The 18,638-nt window shown below is 36.7% G+C and overlaps 1 protein-coding gene across 1 annotated transcript; it reads left to right on the forward strand.

The window, feature by feature from the left end:
• The first annotated feature begins 16,292 nt into the window (after positions 1–16,292).
• Positions 16,293–18,248, forward strand: LOC309812794 (T-complex protein 1 subunit zeta-like). The gene has a single exon (XM_082636942.1). The coding sequence runs from the start codon at positions 16,402–16,404 to the stop codon at positions 17,995–17,997; it is 1,596 nt and encodes a 531-aa protein (XP_082493068.1). The 5' UTR covers positions 16,293–16,401; the 3' UTR covers positions 17,998–18,248.
• The last annotated feature ends 390 nt before the right edge of the window (positions 18,249–18,638 follow it).

Consider the following 18,638-nt stretch of genomic DNA (forward strand, 5'->3'; position numbering starts at 1 on the left):
TCATATGGTAGTTCTATTTGTAGTTTTTTAAGGAACCTCCTTACCGTTCTCCATAGCGGCTGTACCAATTCACATTCCCACCAGCAGTGCAAGAGTGTTCCCTTTTTTCCACACCCTCTCCAGCATTTATTGTTTCTAGATTTTTTGATGATGGCCATTCTGACTGGTGTGAGATGATATCTCATTGTAGTTTTGATTTGCATTTCTCTAATGAGTAAAGATGTTGAGCATCCTTTCATGTGTTTGTTGGCAGTCTGTATATCTTCTGTGGAGAAATGTCTATTTAGGTCTTCTGCCCATTTTTGGATTGGGTTGTTTGTTTTTTTGTTATTGAGCTGCATGAGCTGCTTATAAATTTTGGAGATTAATCCTTTGTCAGTTGCTTCATTTGAAAGTATTTTCTCCCATTCTGAGGGTTGTCTTTTGGTCTTGTTTATGGTTTCCTTTGCTGTGCAAAAGCTTTTAAGTTTCATTAGGTCCCATGTGTTTATTTTTGTCTTTATTTCCATTTCTCTAGGAGGTGGGTCAAAAAGGATCTTGCTGTGATTTATGTCATAGAGTGTTCTGCCTATGTTTTCCTCTAAGAGTTTGATAGTGTCTGGCCTTACATTTAGGTCTTTAATCCATTTTGAGCTTATTTTTGTGTATGGTGTTAGGGAATGATCTAATCTCATACTTTTACATGTCCCTATCCAGTTTTCCCAGCACCACTTATTGAAGAGACTGTCCTTTCTCCACTGTATATTCCTGCCTCCTTTATCAAAGATAAGGTGACCATATGTCCGTGGGTTTAACTCTGGGCTTTCTATCCTGTTCCATTGATCTATCTTTCTGTTTTTGTGCCAGTACCATACTGTCTTGATTACTGTAGCTTTGTAGTATAGTCTGAAGTCAGGGAGCCTGATTCCTCCAGCTCCATTTTTCGTTCTCAAGATTGCTTTGGCTATTCGGGGTCTTTTGTGTTTCCATACAAATTGTGAAATTTTTTGTTCTAGTTCTGTGAAAAATGCCAGTGGTAGTTTGATAGGGATTGCATTGAACCTGTAGATTGCTTTGGGTAGTAGAGTCATTTTCACAATGTTGATTCTTCCAATCCAAGAACATGGTACATCTCTCCATCTATTTGTATCATCTTTAATTTCTTTCATCAGTGTCTTATAATTTTCTGCATACAGGTCTTTTGTCTCCTTAGGTAGGTTTATTCCTAGATATTTTATTCTTTTTGTTGCAATGGTAAATGGGAGTGAAGAAACAAGGATTTTATTCTTTAGAGTTATCTCCATAAATGGAGACCTGGGGTGCCTATCTTTAAGTTACACTGAAATATTCTCCCAAAATGTGTATGTATATGTGTATGTGTTGTAAATGGTCTGATTTCTGTATATTGGTTTTTAACACATAGAATAACAAATTCAGTGATAGGAAAGGACAGTTTTAAGGAGAGAAGTTTCCAAGTTATCGTTTCTTTATCACTAGCATTTGAATAACTTGAAACCTCACTTAAAAATATGAGCACTAGGGCTTCCCTGGTGGCACAGTGGTTGAGAGTCCGCCTGCCGATGCGGGGGACACGGGTTCATGCCCTGGTCCAGGAAGATCCCACATGCTGCGAAGCGGCTGGGCCCGTGAGCCATGGCTGCTGAGCCTGTGCGTCTGGAGCCTGTGCTCTGCAATGGGAGAGGCCACAACAGTGAGAGGCCTGCGTACCACAAAAAAAAAAAAAAAAATATATATATATATATATATATATATATGAGCACTATTTATTGTTTTTCTCATAGCATGTGTAAAACATTTAGAAATTATCTGTGAAAAGGTGCTGCTCCAATCATTGTGTGTAATACAACTATATCTGGTGAGAAGTATTGTATGAAGAATCTTGGCTAGAGCTTCTCTAGCACCAAAAATTTATCTTTGGGTGGTCTTAACTATATAGGTACCCAGTCAATCATATTTTCTCAGACTTACTTGATGCCTTTCACAGCGCCTTTTCAAATCATAGATGAGAACTCAGACCTATTTTTCTGGATTCAGAAAAATTGTGAGGTTCAGCACTCCAAACCTACTTTCTAAACCTGGTTGCTCACTTGAATTTTTCATCTCTTCCCAGTTACTACATTGAATAGTTGGTGGAATTATGCACTTGCCTTACATTTTCAGTTTCATCTGTAGGCAGTGTATTTTGAATTTTCCTTGTTTTTATCCTGTGTGGTTGGAGAATTCTAAATCAGTCTGATTGCCCAGTCCAGCTCCCAGAGCCTCATCCAGATCCAGAGGTTTGAGCTTTAGCTCCTTTATGAGGGAGCTATTTAAAGAGACAACCCAGCTACAGGTCAGAAATCAGGGGAAATAACTAGCCTAGGAGTTTATCTACCCACTGAGGCAGAGGACTAACCAGGAGACCTGATCTTGCCACAAACCTTGGAATAATATGGTTGACAAGGCAGCATTCCTGTGAATGCCACTTTAGTTGGACGTATTTCAGGCAGTCATTAACGTTTCATGTTGTGTCAGGTAAGTGCTGCAAAGTGAGAGCAAATACAGCTTTGGCCGTACTTGGAAATTATAAAAATATATAAGCATCAGAGATCTTCATCTTGATAATGAACATAGCAGGTGATTATATATGGGCAAGCTGCTGGACTCATTCTAGAAGGACACCAGACAATGGAGAGATTACCAGAATTAAACCTCAGGATCAAAAAACAGTATGCAAATATGGTCACTTTAGGGCAGGAAGAAGGAAAGCAGCTAGATCTTTTTTTTTTTTTTTTTTACTTTAACAATAACAAGTTTATTTAGCGCATTCTTTATGGGGGATGGAAAATTGACAGAAAAATAGACATCAATATTATTCCATGTATTTAGCAACTGTGGAAGCAGATTAGATTTCTGGGAATACCTGACAAGGTACCCATGAGAACTTAGGTTCAAATCATACTTATATGTCAATTCAAACTGGAACTGTCACCAGAAAATGGTGTTTCTTTTACCTATTTAACAAGAGATGAGATTTGTTTTACTTTATCGAAGTTCTAAATCGCCAAATTAAACAGTGTAATTTTGTTCTCCTAATGCAATTATGCTTTCCCCTCACCCTACCCATGCAGCTCTTTTATTTGAATGAGATGGATCACAGTTACTAAATATTTATCAGTTTAGCAAACATAGACTTCATGTTTACTCTAGAATATGAGACTGAATTTGAAAGTATTAACTGTTGACTATTACCCATTTCTATCTTTACCATGCAGAACCCCCTACCTGCAGTTGTAGAGACTTAGTATAAGTTAGAAATAATGAGTCACTTGTTTCCTGAATTAATCCTTATTCTCTCATCTCTCTTTCCTTCAGTGATGACAACCTTGCTTGCTTTGTGTCCATTTTCTCATCTGGACTTGGCTTTGCTTTCAGTTAGAATTCTTCCAGTCCACAACTTTTGGCTTCTAGACTTGGTTCTTGGACATGTTGTTTGCTTCATTCTGACATTATTTTTGTCTTTGGAGTTTGGTCAGAAATGATTCACTGCTCTCCTCAGTCCACCCTGAGTTACAGCTAGGTTAGGCAATTTCTCCCTTTGTTGTCCTTCATATTAGGAAGTGAAATCAGTCATGTGTCTAAGTCTAGAGGTGAGCCGACAGAGAGATCTAATAACCATTTCTCTTACCCCCTGGCCCTGCCCCCACGTCCTCTGTGCATGAAGGAAAGTAGACCGAATGACAGGAGTGGTAATAATAACTAACATTTATTGAGTGTTCACTTCATGTCAGATATCATCTTATTTAATCTTCAAAATTGTAGGGTCCATTGCTCCACATTTTTGAAATTTTGGTCCTGCCAGATCTTTGGAGATGTATCCTCTGGATTTAAGGAGTTTATAGAGTATGAAATGGAGAAAAAAGAAAGTTGCCTGGGAGATGAGATAGTTTAGTCTTAGCATATATAGATACCCAAAATATGCTGGAAATTTTATACAAAGCAAGTCCTTGTTTCCTGATACATTTGCATTTTAGTTCCTACTCAGCAATCTGCCTCTCATAGGATTATTCATCCTTCTTATGTATTTGATATATAGATAAAATAGTTTTAAAATGTATAATCATTCATGTCAACCTTAGGAAGTTTTGAGAATAGTAATAAGTGGATCATTTTTGTTTGCTTAGAGCAAATAGAATCTTTATATTTATTACGATCAATAACAATTTTTCCAGACTGTATACCATAGTGGATTCAGGGTATCTAAATTTGGAATCAGAAGCTGAAAAGACCTAAATTATTTTGAAAAGGAAAGAGAAAGACTTGGAGAGTTTGGGCATGCACTACATATAAAGGAGGTCTAGTAGGTGACTGTGCAGGGAATTTTTTCTGAGTAAAATGTGCATTGTATATACTCCTTCTCTCCTCTTTAAAACCTTGAGTAAATGATGCTTTGTTCACAGTTGCTTTAGGATGAGTGCATTCTCCACAATAAATAAAATACCTTTTAGCTCCACATATACCAAGTTGATTTACATAATAAAATTTATTGCCTACTGTGATAATTGCATTATAGTAAGAAATATATGATTGATCTTTGTCCCTGGATCCTGGCACAGAACTTTTAAGACCCTTGGAATCTTTGGATTGATAAGAGTGTCTTTTTGAATGCTAATGAGATGACTAGTACCTGGGATCCCTAGACAGGTTCAGAATTGGGGTTTGTCACCAGAAAGACAAAGGCATCCTTCAACCCCACCCTCCAACCTCTGGGGAGGGAAAAGGGGCTGGAGACTGATGTATCAACTAATTACCAACGATTTAATAATATATATGTAATAAAGCCTCCATAGAAACCCTAAACAATGGAGTTTTGAGAGCTTTCTTGTTGATGAATGCATTCATCTGCTGGGAAGGTGGTACGTCCCAACTTTGCGGAGACAGAAGCTCCTGCATTCAGGACCCTTCCAGACCTTGCCCAGTGTACCTCTTCATCACACACAGTGTGATGAAGTGTCCTTTGTAATATCCTTTATAATAAACTGATAAATGTCAGTAAATGTTTCCCTGAGCCCTGTGAGCCATTATAGCAAATTATCAAACCCAGTAGGCATTCAGTGATTTCAAGCAGGTGTGCAAAATTCTTTCTGCTTTAAATTCTCTAATAACATTCTTTTTAGTATGCTGTGGGATTCCCCAAAGGAATAGATATCTACCTTCTTGGTGTTTGGCCAAGCAAGAGGAACAATTTAAAGCAGCAATAAGGAGAGTATTAAATATTCTGCCGTTTACTTTGAAGCCCCTTAAATAAGGCACAGCACAAGGGGCATGTATGTGTGTTTGTGTTTCTGTGAACGTGTGTGTGTGTGTGTGTGTTTGTAAAAGAGAATATGTGTGGATGAATGTGTAGGTGAATGTGTGTTTGGAATTACACATATAATAATGTATATAACAATATAATGTAATATACTATATGCCAAGCTATTGCTAAATTCATAGAGTAATACACTATGAGAATGTGTCAGACAACACAATGTAGTTTAAAATGGAGCTATGCTTGGATTGGAAGAATTAATACTGTTAAAATGGCCATACTACCCAAAGCAATCTACAGATTTAATGTGATCCCTATCAAATTACCCATGACATTTTTTACAGAACTAGAACAAATAATCCTAAAACTTATATGGAACCATAAAAGACCCAGAATTGCCAAAGCAATCCTGAAGAAAAAGAACAAAGTAGGAGGCATAACCCTCCCAGACTTCAGACAATACTACAAAGCTACAGTAATCAAAACAGCATGATATTGGCACAAAAATAGACATACAGATCAATGAAACAGAATAGAGAGCCCAGAAATAAACCCGCACACCTACGGTCAATTAATCTTTGACAAAGGAGGCAAGAACATACAATGGGAAAAAGGCAGTCTCTTCAGCAAGTGGTATTGGGAGAGCTAATCTTTAAAACTCTTCTGAATTTTCAGTTTGTTCCATCTGGATTTTAGATGCTAATTTGCCCATTCTTTCAGGTCAAAATTTGGAAATCCTAATCATGAGTAATCTTTAAATATTAGAGTTATGTGCATGGTGGGGGCAGGCTCTGGAGTAAGTCAAGAGAGGAACCAGGCTGTGATATTTTGCATTGCCCAGCTATTGGGCCCTCTATTGAGGAATACTGGGGACACTGTCAAAGAAGCCAGCAGCTGCAATCCAAGAAAACACTGGGATTCAGAATGTAGGGTCTAGTCCTATAGACCATAGTTGGAGAAACTTGGCTATAATGAACAGGAAGCATGGTGAAAGGACCATTCCAAACTACAGCTATTTTCAAGCTTCATTGTTATTACCACTGGTAGATCCCAAATCATGAATTTAGCTTTGTAAACTCCTTTGTATATCCTGAATCTTCACCTGTGACTTGTTGGAAAACTCAACTATTATACATTCTCTCACTTTCTTAATGATATGAACTGAGTGAAGTATATAAGGATGTGAAACTTTGCCTTTTGTGAATATCAGTCTCAATTTGGTTAATTCTATTTTTCCAGCTTTGCTTCCCTCCTAGGTCCTGTAAATTGTTCCATCCACCCTGACCAGCCGCTTGCGATAGTGAATACCAGTTTTGGTCATTTGCATCAACTGGAATTCATTATTAAATTTTTGAAGTCTCAGGAGAAGTCATAGGGAAAATCAGAACAAGTCAGAAGTATCAGGGCAGGTCTTCAGAGATAAAGCAGAAATGCCAAAGCCAAGTGAAAATATGGGAACAACTTGTTAAACTATGATAAAAACACGAAGGAAGTGCTCTTAAGTGACCTCAAGGCAAGAGGCTTAGAGGGTTTGTCAACCAGTGGAATAGAGGACAGGACACTGGAGAGGTGGCAAAAATGAACTGGATTCCTGGAACAGGGCTCAGTGATTTCCTCCATACCTCAACTTGAGTCTGGTGATGTAAAAATAGAGATAGTGTGGGGAAAACAAACAAATTGCCTCTGCAGATATCTGCAAAGGGCTTGAAGAGTATCCAGCACAATTCAAAATTACAAAGTGGAGTTGGAAAGAGAATGAGATTTAGAGCCAAAGCACTCAGATTAAAATCTCAGATCTGCCCCTTACTAGCTGTATTTCTAAAAGGCAGATTACAGCTCCGAGGTACAGTTCTGTCATTTTGATAAAATGGAGACTTTCTACCGAGTAGTTTATATAATGAGCTCATATGCTATTTTAAGAATAAAAGAATAAATGAGACAATTTAAACAAAAGTAATTTGTAAAGTGCCATGCACATTTAGTTTTTATTATTAATCATAATAATTTAAATATATGACATTAAAGTACTTAGCAATGTTATCTTTTTAGGCGCTGAATAAATTTGTTTGTTTTTAATGGCAGTAACAAAATCATTAGTAAAACTATTCCCCTTCTCCTTTCTTATTCCAAATGTAAAACACAGAAACAGAACATTAAAACTAGAATGGTGTGTCCTGATCCACCGAATTTTGATTATTTTAGAATTTACATTTGTCAATATCACATTTCCAAAAACTGCATCAGTGATCTTGAGATCAAACTTAAATAACTGTCAGAAATGCATAATAACAAACAAAAATAGGCCAAGAATGTAAGAGAAGATGATACAATATAGATGACTATATTATTGAATCAATCAACAATTTGTTATTGAATCACATATTGTTGAAGGAAAATGTTGTGGCTGCCCAATGCATGATTTCTAAAAGTTAAAGGAAAATTTGTATGTCCTCCAAAAAATAAACAATTAAAAGAGTGACTTCTCTCAGGCATGTTAGTTTAAGAGAATATTGGACTGAGAGAATGATTTTCATGGTGGTAATGGTGAGACAACAGACTCGTGGAGGGGCATTATTCCATATCAGAATATTCTAAGGAGACATTTTCAATATAGGTACCTTTTATTTCATACTCCTTCATCTCCCTCATCTTTATCTTCTGCCCCTCACACTTTAGAGACTATGCTAGAAACAGCTACAAGTTCACTGCTATAGTACTCACTGTGCCCAAGCACTGAGTCAGGCTCTTTCATATTATACAAATCAGTGCCTATGCAGCTAACCCCTGCCCTAGGCAAAAACATTCCTATTATGTATAACACAGATTACCTCTTAGAAGCCATGGTCAAAGGCCAATCCCCTTTTTTGGTGAGGCCAAATTATTACAAACTGATCATCCTGATCAACATTCTTTTTTTTTTTTTTTTTTTTTTGCGGTACGCGGGCCTCTCACTGTTGTGGCCTCTCCCGTGCGAAGCACAGGCTCCGGGCGCGCAGGCTCAGCAGCCATGGCTCACAGGCCTAGCCGCTCTGTGGCATGTGGAATCTTCCTGGACCGGGGCATGGCCCCGTGTCCCCTGCATTGGCAGGCGGACTCTCAACCACTGCACCACCAGGGAAGCCCAACATTCATTTTTAATATTCTGATTGCTGGTCTCTCTGTATCGAAAGCTCTTCCCCTAGCTCTTCACATTGCTGTCTTATTCTTATCCTTAAGGTTTTGGCTCAAGTCTCATGTCTGAGGAAGGCATTTTTTGACTACCATCATATAAAGAAGATTCTCCCACTCTACTTCATATTAGTTGCTTGCTATTGCATCATCAGTTTATTTCCTTCATACCAATTATCTATTGTCAGATTGTGACTTAAATGAAAGTACAACAAGAGCAGGAATTTGTCTTTTGTTTTCTATTAGACTCTTTTAATTAAAACAGTATTAGGGATCTATTAGTAATCAATACATTGTTAAAATGTATCTACATTTTATAATACAGTAGTAATAAGCAGAGGCTGAGTTTCTTGAGTTTGAATCTTAGCTTCAATGCTTTCTAGCTATATGGCCTACTTGAATTCTCTGTGCCTCAGCTTCTTCATCCATAGAATGGGACTAACAGTGGTAACAGTCTAACAGAGTAGTTGTAAGATTTAAGTGAATTAATTCATATACAGTATTTTGAAGAGTCCCTGGTACATAATTAGTATTCTAATGTATGAATAAAAGTAAAAAAAATGGTATTGGAAAAACTTTATATTCACGTGCAAAAGAATAAAGTTAGACCCTTCTCTTATACCATACATAACAGTTAACCCAAAGTTAAATTAAATACATAGATGTAAGATCCAAAACCATAAAACTCCTAGGAAAAAAATAAGAGAAAATCTTCATTACATTGGACTTGGCAATGATTTCATGAACATGACACCAAAAGCACAGGCAACAAAAGTAAAAATAAACAAATGAGACTATATCAAACTTAAAAACTTTAATGCATCAAAGGACATAATCAACAGAGCTAAAAGGCAATTTATGGAGTGGGAGAAAATACTTGCAAATCATTTATCTGACAAGGTGTTAATATCCAGAATATATAGATAACTCCTATAACTCAACAACCAAAAATTCAAATAACCTGATTAAAAAATGGACAAAGGACTTGAATAGACATTTCTCCAAAGATGATATTCAAACGTCTATCAAGCATATGAAAACATTCTCAACATCACTAATCATCAAAGAAGCGCCAGTCCAAACAACAATGAGGTACAACCTCACACTGATTAGGATGACTACTATTAAAAAAATAATGTGTTGGCAAAAATGTTGAGAAATTGGAAGACTGTGCACTGTTTGTGAGATTGTAAAATCATGCAATTGCTATGTGAAACAGGGTAGAGGTTTAAAAGAAGTTAAAAATAGAACTACCATATGATCCATCAATCCTCTGAGTATATATCCTTCTGGGTATATATCCAAAAGAACCGAAAGAAGGTTCTTGAAGAGATATTTGTACACAACGTTCATAGCAGTACTATTCACAAGAGCCAAAAAATGGAAGCAACCCAAATGCCCAACAGTGGATGAATGGATAAACAAAATGTGGTGTATACATACAATGGAATATTATTCATCAGTAAAAGGGAAATCCTGTCACATGCTACAACATGAATGAACCTTGAGGACATTTTGTTAAGTGAAATAAGCCAGTCACAAAAAGAAAAATACTGCATGATTTCACTAATATGTGGTATCTAAAGTAATCAAATTCATAGAAACAGAAAGTAGAATGGTGGTTACCAGGGTCTGGAAGGTTGAGGAAAGGGAAGCTATTGTTCAATGGATATAGAGTTTTGGATTTACAAGATAAAAAAATTCTGGAGCTCTGTTTCATAGCATATTAAGTTATGTTAATTTGTTAACATAATAAAACATTAATTAAATATATTTACTACTATTGAACTGTATACTTAAAATGATTAAGATGGTAAATTTTGTTATGTGGTTGTTTATCACAATAAAAAAGGCAAAAATGTGCATAAAGAAAATTTTAAAATAATGATGAAAAGGACCAACAAGTCTATAGAAAAATGGGCTAAAGATATGAAAGGGAAGTTCACAAAAAAGAAATACAAATGTCCTTTAATTCTTAATCTTACTAATAAAAGAAAAATATAAAATACAACTCTAATAATTTAGCACTTCTTACCAATAAGTTTGTCAAAATCCCCTCCAAATTGACAATATACAGTGTGGGCAGGACCATGTAAATACAAAACAGTCATTGTCATTCATTTCTGGTGAGCATGTAAAATCCTTTTTAGGGGAATTTGACAATATATAGTAAAATTATATATTCTTTTGCTCCTTCACCAAACAATCTACTTCTAACAATACATTCTAAAGATTACACTGGAAAAAACATGGAAAGATATTTTCTACACATGGTTTATTACAGAACTATAATAGCAAAAGCTTGGTAAAAATTCAAATGTTTATCAATAGAAGGCTAGTTGAATAAGCTATGATACATACATGCACTATAAATGGGAGTAAGGAATATCTCCAAGATACCACTAAGGATATTATTAAGTGAATTAAACAGGTTGGAGAAGTGTGTATATACTATGCTATTGCTTATCTAAGACACACAAGCAGTATCTACACCTATCTATGTATCATCTATCATCTTACATTATATACTTATAATTTAAAAATGTAATCAACTAAAAACTTTTTTAAATGCTTAGTTAATAATATATTAGTTAAACTTCACTAAATATACCTTGTTTTGTAGATTTGACGTTGGAACCATAAGTATTTTAAGTAATCATAAGGCAAAAGTAAATAACGAAAAGCAATTGCTAAAATCCAAAACCAAAATGAATGTATAAACCTAAATGGTTACTGGGTTGGTGGCACAGCCACACAGAAATGATTATTCCAATTGATTTTAAAACATTGTAATCTTTTCTTTTTTTTTTTTTCGGTACGTGGGCCTCTCACTGTTGTGGCCTCTCCCACTGCGGAGCACAGGCTCTGGACGCACAGGCTCAGCGGCCATGGCTCACGGGCCCAGCCACTCCAGGGCATGTGGGGATCCTCCCGGACCGGGGCACGAACCTGTGTCCCCTGCATCAGCAGGCGGACTCTCAACCACTGCGCCACCAGCGAAGCCCCATTGTAATCTTTATATATATCCTTCTGGTCTATATCCAGGAGAAAAAGTTAAAAAAAAACCCATTTTAACACGTTTTCAGTAATTGCATTGTGCTGGTATTATTATTCTGAAACTTTCTGTGTGTATTAAGTGACTCAACAAATGAGTAAATTATGATGATATTATTAAGCACATGGATTTTCAGCATTGGAAAAAAGATAGAAGATGGAAAAGATTAAGTAAATTCTTTGTAGTGCTGAATTTAATTTAAAATATCAGTATAAACATATTTTATCTCAAAAACAAATGCTAACAACAACAAAACAAACATGCAAAAAACCATATTTCCTAGCTACCTCTATTATAAAGACATAGAAGCAAGGTCCAATCCAATAGCTGTGTGATGGTCAATTTTATGTCAACTTGACTGGGCCAGGGGGTTCCTAGATTAAACATTATTTCTGGGTATGTCTGTGAGAATGTTTATGTCTGAGATTAGTATTTGAAGCAGTGGATTCAGTAAAGTAGATTTCCCTTTCTAGTGTGAGTGGGCATTATCCAATCTAAAAGGGCCTGAATAAAACAAAAGACAGGAAGGAGGACTTTGCCTCTTTTTTCTGTCTCACTTCTTGAGCTGAGATATTTCATCTCATCTCATCTTTTGCCCTCACACCTGGATTTATACCATCAGCGCCCCTGGTTCTCAGGCCTGTGGACTTGGACTGTATTACACCATCAGCTTTCCTGTACCTCCAACTTACAGACAGCAGATCATAGGACTTTTCAGGCTCCATAATTATGTGAGCCAATTCCTCATCATAAGTCTCTCTCTCTAGATCGATAGATAGATGCTGTAGATAAAGATATAGACATTCCTATTGGACTAATACAAGCAGTGAACAACTATAGTGCCCATTTGGGTTACCTTTAGCATCAGCAGTAAGGATAATAACTGCAATTAATTAAGGCACCTAAATAAAATTTAAATTCTTTCCTATAAAAAAAAGAAAAGAGAAGAAAATATCTCTTTATTCACCTTTGGAAGATTCAAAGGAATCAAGTTATTATTTTGAAAATTAGTAAACAAAGAAAAAGGGTTTCTAAAATTTCTCTAATAAGATTAACATATAAAATTATAGAATTAAAAGGGAAATGATGAGTCACTTGATCTAATTTTAAATGTGCTTTCTAAATGTGTATCTCATAGGGATGTGATTAAACAATTTTTTTAAAGGGAGATACACCTGTAACCAGCATGGAATAGTGCCTACTGCAACAAATATTAGCCCATCATTTTCTCCTTTTTTCTCAAATTATTGTTTTGCCAGAAAATGCAATTTAGAAATTAAGATTAAATGTTATATAAGGGAAATATTCCTGAAGCAGTAGCCAAAGGCTATGTGTTCTGATTTTATTTTCATTCACTTGTGGGTTATATGACTTTGGACAAGTCAAGTCACCACTTTTCTGAGCTTAGATGATCCAGTGATAACAAAGATAATGATCTTTTCATTTGCCTCATAGTTTAGTTGTGAGAAATAATATGTTTGTGAAAGCTCATTGTGAACTGTATAGATGGCTTTCAAATGGCCATCACTTTTTGCTTTTTAGCATTTATTAAAGTATTTATTTAGGCTGGTCATAATTCTTATTATACCTTGTCTTTGCAAGAGAATAACACCACAGAATGAAGCATTGAAAGCCCACCATAAGACACTAATCTGTACCTTTCAAGGAATAACTCATTAAAAGTTATTATTGATCAATTAGGGTTGTGGAATTCACCAAAAGAGGGAGAATTGTGATGAAACAATATGAACCATGCATTTTAATTGACTTTATCATCATGGGATACTAAAATTTAAGTAGAATAGATCAGGGCTAATCTCCATTTATCTGTCCACTTGAGTAGAAAATAATATTTTACAGATTATTTTCTACCGTTTATTTTCAGTTGATTGCCTCCTCCCAGTGTATCATTTGCAGGAGGTAAACAACTTACAAAATCAGGTAAAAAGGGAAAGATTATTAAATGCTATAAATGAGAACATTCATATGGAAATGTAAACATTAATTGAATCCTGCTTGGCAATTGCAGTGCTATAGTGAGCAAAAGCATTATGACCCATGTGTCATCACCCAAAATGACTAATACCGTGTTTCAGGTACTGTATATAAAGCAGTTGTCATGCAGTTAGCTGTGTTCTCTCATTTAGTACATACCCTCCTGTGTTAAAGCAACTTTATTCCTAACATTATTGTCAAAGATCCATTAGAGTTTCTGATTAAAATGTACCTCCAGGTTGAAACATAGTAGTTAAGCTTTCAGCTCAAGATAATTTTCTTTCTTTGATTCTTTCAAACCTCAGCAGTACAAATTGTGTGGCTTTAAAACCATGTATACAAGTTCAAAAACCTTTCAGAAGTCATTAATAAATTCCAAAATGAAAATAGCTTGTTTCTTAGCATAAAATTGGCAAACATACTGGACAATTTTGTACAGAGTCTTAACTCTTAGCACAGCAAGAGCAGGTTTTATCCTAATGCAAGGAGGGCACATCTTTAAAATCTTGAGTTTAAAGATAAATAAAAGTGTTAAGTTTCCTCTTTTCCTCTGAAATACCTTCTCTTTGCCTTTCTACCCAACAACACTGGCAAGCTTATCCCTGGCCTTGGATCAAAATACTTGGTATCAGACAGAGATGGATGATGCCAGAAAGCAAGTTTAAGGATAAAGAGCTTCTCAGCTTGTGCTGGGAGTATTGTGAGTGGGGTTGCATTGTGAGTAGAATCGCCCCTTTTCTCTCTCATCTTTTGGATCCTCCCTCTTCTCAGGTCCTCAGGGTTTTGTTTTGTTTTTTGTTTCTGTATTTGGTTTTTTTTTTTTTTTGATGAAGAGGTTTTTTTTTTTTGTGTGTGTGTACGTGTGTTTAACTGCTTCCTGTAGAAGCAGGAAAAATAGCTTGTTATGTAAGACTCTTCTCATACCTGAAATTTTTTTGAAGATATAAAGATAGCCTCACCCAAACCAGTGCCCAAATAGTGGCATCATGCAAAAGGCAATTTGTTATTAAATTTTACCTATTTGAATCATAATAGTAAGTAAGATTTAAAAGCATTATTTTAAATTTTAAGTAGAAAGTTTCTTACATTGTTTTTCCTCCAATGATCCTCTGTTACTTGAATCATAGGTAAACTTATGTTTACAATGGTGATGATACCTTCTTCCAAATGTGTTCACTCAATTTTTTAATATTTTCAAAGTATCTACATCATGAAGAGCTTATAGGATCCCCAGATTTAAAGTTTGTAGGCTTTTTGGTTGGGCGATTCAGAGAAAAATATATAAGAAATATAGTTCTAGTGGCAGGTCTATATTTTAAAATATACTTTCTCTAGCTATAAAAGATCTAAAATTTTAATTTGAAGTGAGCCACTACATTAGTAAAAATCCTAAAATTATATACATATATTTATATTAAAATGTTATTTTCAGTATGTTTCTAAATCACTCTACATATCTTATAGCTTTTACTTAATTTATACTATCATTGCCATTGGTTTATAAGCTCAGTTCTAAATTTTTTTTTTTTTTTTTTTTTTTTTTTTTTTTTTTTTTTTTTTTGCTGTACGCGGGCCTCTCACTGCTGTGGCCTCTCCCGTTGCGGAGCACAGGCTCCGGACACACAGGCTCCGCGGCCATGGCTCGCGGGCCCAGCCGCTCCGCGGCATGTGGGATCTTCCGGGATCGGGGCACGAACCCGTGTCCCCTGCATCGGCAGGCGGACTCTCAATCACTGCGCCACCAGGGAAGCCCCTCTAAATATTTTTTGAGGACTTTGTGTATGTCAGATATTCTTCTGGAGATGTTATGATCAATAAGATAGGAGCTCACAGTCAAGTGGGGAGATCAAAGTTTAGTGTTCTTAAACATTTCTTTAAAAAGATAGAAATCAGTACGTCAAAATGTTAAGTGACCAAGATAACAAAATGAGTCATGGTTGAAATTTAAAAATAAATCTTTATTCATTTGAAAATTTTAAAAGAATATTTATGATTAAAAAAATTACAGGGCTTCCCTGGTGGCACAGTGGTTAAGAATCTGCCTGCTAATGCAGGGGACACTGGTTCGAGCCCTGGTCTGGGAGGATCCCACATGCTGCGGAGCAACTAAGCCTGCGTGCTGCAACTACTGAAGCCTGCACGCCTAGAGCCTGTGCTCCGCAACAAGAGAATCCACCACAATGAGAAACCCACGCACCACAACGAAGAGTTGCCCCCGCTCGCCTCAAGCAGAGAAAAGCCTGCATGCAGTAATGAAGACCAACACAGCCAAAAATAAATAAATTAATTAATTTAAATAAATTTATTAAAAAATTTTTTTTAATTACAAATAACTCAGGATGGCTCTAACCTCATCACTTGCTTATGGAGTCATATCCAAAAACTCATTGCCATGATCAGTGTCAGGGAGATTTTCCCTGTTTTCTTCTAGGAGTTTTATGGTTTCATGTCTTACCATTTAAGTCTTTAATACATTTTGAGTTTGTTTTTGTGAGTGGTGTTAGAGAGGAGGCCAGATTCATTCTTCGGCCTGTGAATATTGAATTTTCTCAGTGCCACTTAATGAAGAGACTGTCCTTTCCCCATTGTGTATTCTTGGTGCTTGTGTCAAAGATTAATAAATCACATATGTGTGGGTTTATTTCTGGGCTCTGTATTGTTCTACTGATCTATGTGGTTGTTTCTATGCCAGTACCATACTGTTCAGATTACTATAGCTTTACAATATAGTTTAAAATCTAGACGTGTGGGGCGGCGGCGCACGGGCACGCTGGAGGCGGGCCCGGCGCGTGCGACTTTTCCAGAAGACCCGGATAGCACCTCCCGGCCGTGCTGAACCGGCTCTGGGCTTTCCTGAGGCTGGGTTCCCTCATTTTCTTCTGCTGGGTCAGCTATGGCGGCCGTGAAGACCTTGAATCCCAAGGCTGAGGTGGCCCGAGCCCAGGCGGCGTTGGCGGTCAACATCAGCGCGGCCCAGGGGCTGCAGGACGTGCTGAGGACCAACTTGGGGCCTAAGGGCACCATGAAGATGCTTGTTTCTGGTGCTGGAGACATCAAGCTCACTAAAGATGGAAATGTGCTGCTTCATGAAATGCAAATTCAACACCCAACAGCCTCCTTAATAGCCAAAGTAGCAACAGCCCAGGATGACATAACTGGTGATGGTACCACTTCCAATGTCCTAATTATTGGAGAGCTCCTGAAGCAGGCGGATCTCTACATTTCTGAAGGTCTTCATCCCAGAATAATTACAGAAGGATTTGAAGCTGCAAAGGAAAAGGCACTTCAGTTTTTGGAACAAGTCAAAGTAAGCAAAGAGATGGACAGGGAAACACTTATAGATGTGGCCAGAACATCTCTACGTACTAAAGTTCATGCTGAACTTGCTGATGTCTTAACAGAGGCTGTAGTGGACTCCATTTTAGCCATTAAAAAACAAGATGAACCTATTGACATCTTCATGGTTGAGATCATGGAGATGAAACATAAATCTGAAACTGATACAAGCTTGATCAGAGGTCTTGTTTTGGACCATGGGGCACGGCATCCTGATATGAAAAAGAGAGTAGAAGATGTGTACATCCTCACATGCAACGTGTCATTAGAATATGAAAAAACAGAAGTGAATTCTGGCTTTTTTTACAAGAGTGCAGAGGAGAGAGAGAAACTAGTGAGAGCTGAAAGAAAATTCATTGAAGACAGAGTTAAAAAAATAATAGACCTGAAAAAGAAAGTCTGTGGTGATTCAGATAAAGGATTTGTTGTTATTAATCAAAAGGGAATTGACCCCTTTTCCTTAGATGCTCTTGCAAAAGAAGGTATAGTAGCTCTGCGCAGAGCTAAAAGGAGAAATATGGAAAGGCTGACTCTTGCTTGTGGTGGGGTAGCCCTAAATTCTCTTGATGACCTAAATCCTGATTGTTTGGGACATGCAGGACTTGTCTATGAATATACATTGGGAGAAGAGAAGTTCACCTTTATTGAGAACTGTAACAATCCTCGATCGGTCACATTATTGATCAAAGGACCAAATAAGCACACACTTACTCAAATCAAAGATGCAATAAGAGATGGCTTGAGGGCTGTTAAAAATGCTATTGATGATGGCTGTGTAGTTCCAGGTGCTGGTGCAGTGGAAGTGGCAATGGCAGAAGCCCTGATTAAATACAAGCCCAGTGTAAAGGGCAGGGCCCAACTTGGAGTTCAAGCATTTGCTGATGCATTGCTCATTATTCCCAAGGTTCTTGCTCAGAACTCTGGTTTTGACCTTCAGGAAACACTAGTTAAAGTTAAAGCAGAGCATTCAGAATCAGGTCAACTTGTGGGTGTAGACTTGAACACAGGTGAGCCAATGGTAGCAGCAGAAGTAGGCGTATGGGATAACTATTGTGTAAAGAAACAGCTTCTTCATTCCTGCACTGTGATTGCCACCAACATTCTCCTGGTTGATGAGATCATGAGAGCTGGAATGTCTTCTCTAAAAGGATGAATTGAAGCTTCCCTTGTATCATCTGAATCATGAAGATTCTACAAAGTGATCCTAAGAATATAGCTATGGAATTTTTGTCCAAGCTTCAAATGATTTTCACAGGATTTTCTTTTCCCATATAAAAAAAGGAGAGAACACTGGCATCTGTTCAGATTCTGAAGTTCTGAAATTATAATTACAATATTTTTTAAATTGCACTGTAGTGTACACATACAGGCCATACTTACCAATAAACAGGATGTTTTGCTTTAGCTTCAGTGATATAAAAATACACGTTAGATAAGCATATATTATCTACCGTATTAAATATTCCTTGAAAAACAAAACAAAACAAAACAAAAAAAAAATCTAGACGTGTGATGCCTCCAGCTTTGTTCTTCTTTGTCAAGATTGCTCTGACTATTCAAGATCTTTTGTGGTACCATACAAATTTTAGGATTGTGTTTTCTATTTCTGTGAAAAGTGCCATTGGAATTTTTGATAGGGAATTCTGTGAATCTGTAGGTTTACTTGGGTAGTATGGACATTTTAATAATATTAATTTGTCTAATCCATGAACATGAATATCTTTCCTTTTATTTGTCTTCAGTTTCTTTCATCAATGTCTTATAGTGTAGAGATTTTTTTACCTCCTTGGTTGA

Source organism: Mesoplodon mirus (genome assembly GCF_964341445.2).
Source record: "Mesoplodon mirus genome assembly, chromosome: 11".
In the NCBI taxonomy this organism is placed as follows: domain Eukaryota; kingdom Metazoa; phylum Chordata; class Mammalia; order Artiodactyla; family Ziphiidae; genus Mesoplodon; species Mesoplodon mirus.

Coding starts and splice junctions, on each gene's coding strand:
- LOC309812794 (XM_082636942.1), top strand. CDS start 16,402: ATGGCGGCCGTGAAGACCTTGAATCCCAAGGCTGAGGTGGCCCGAGCC.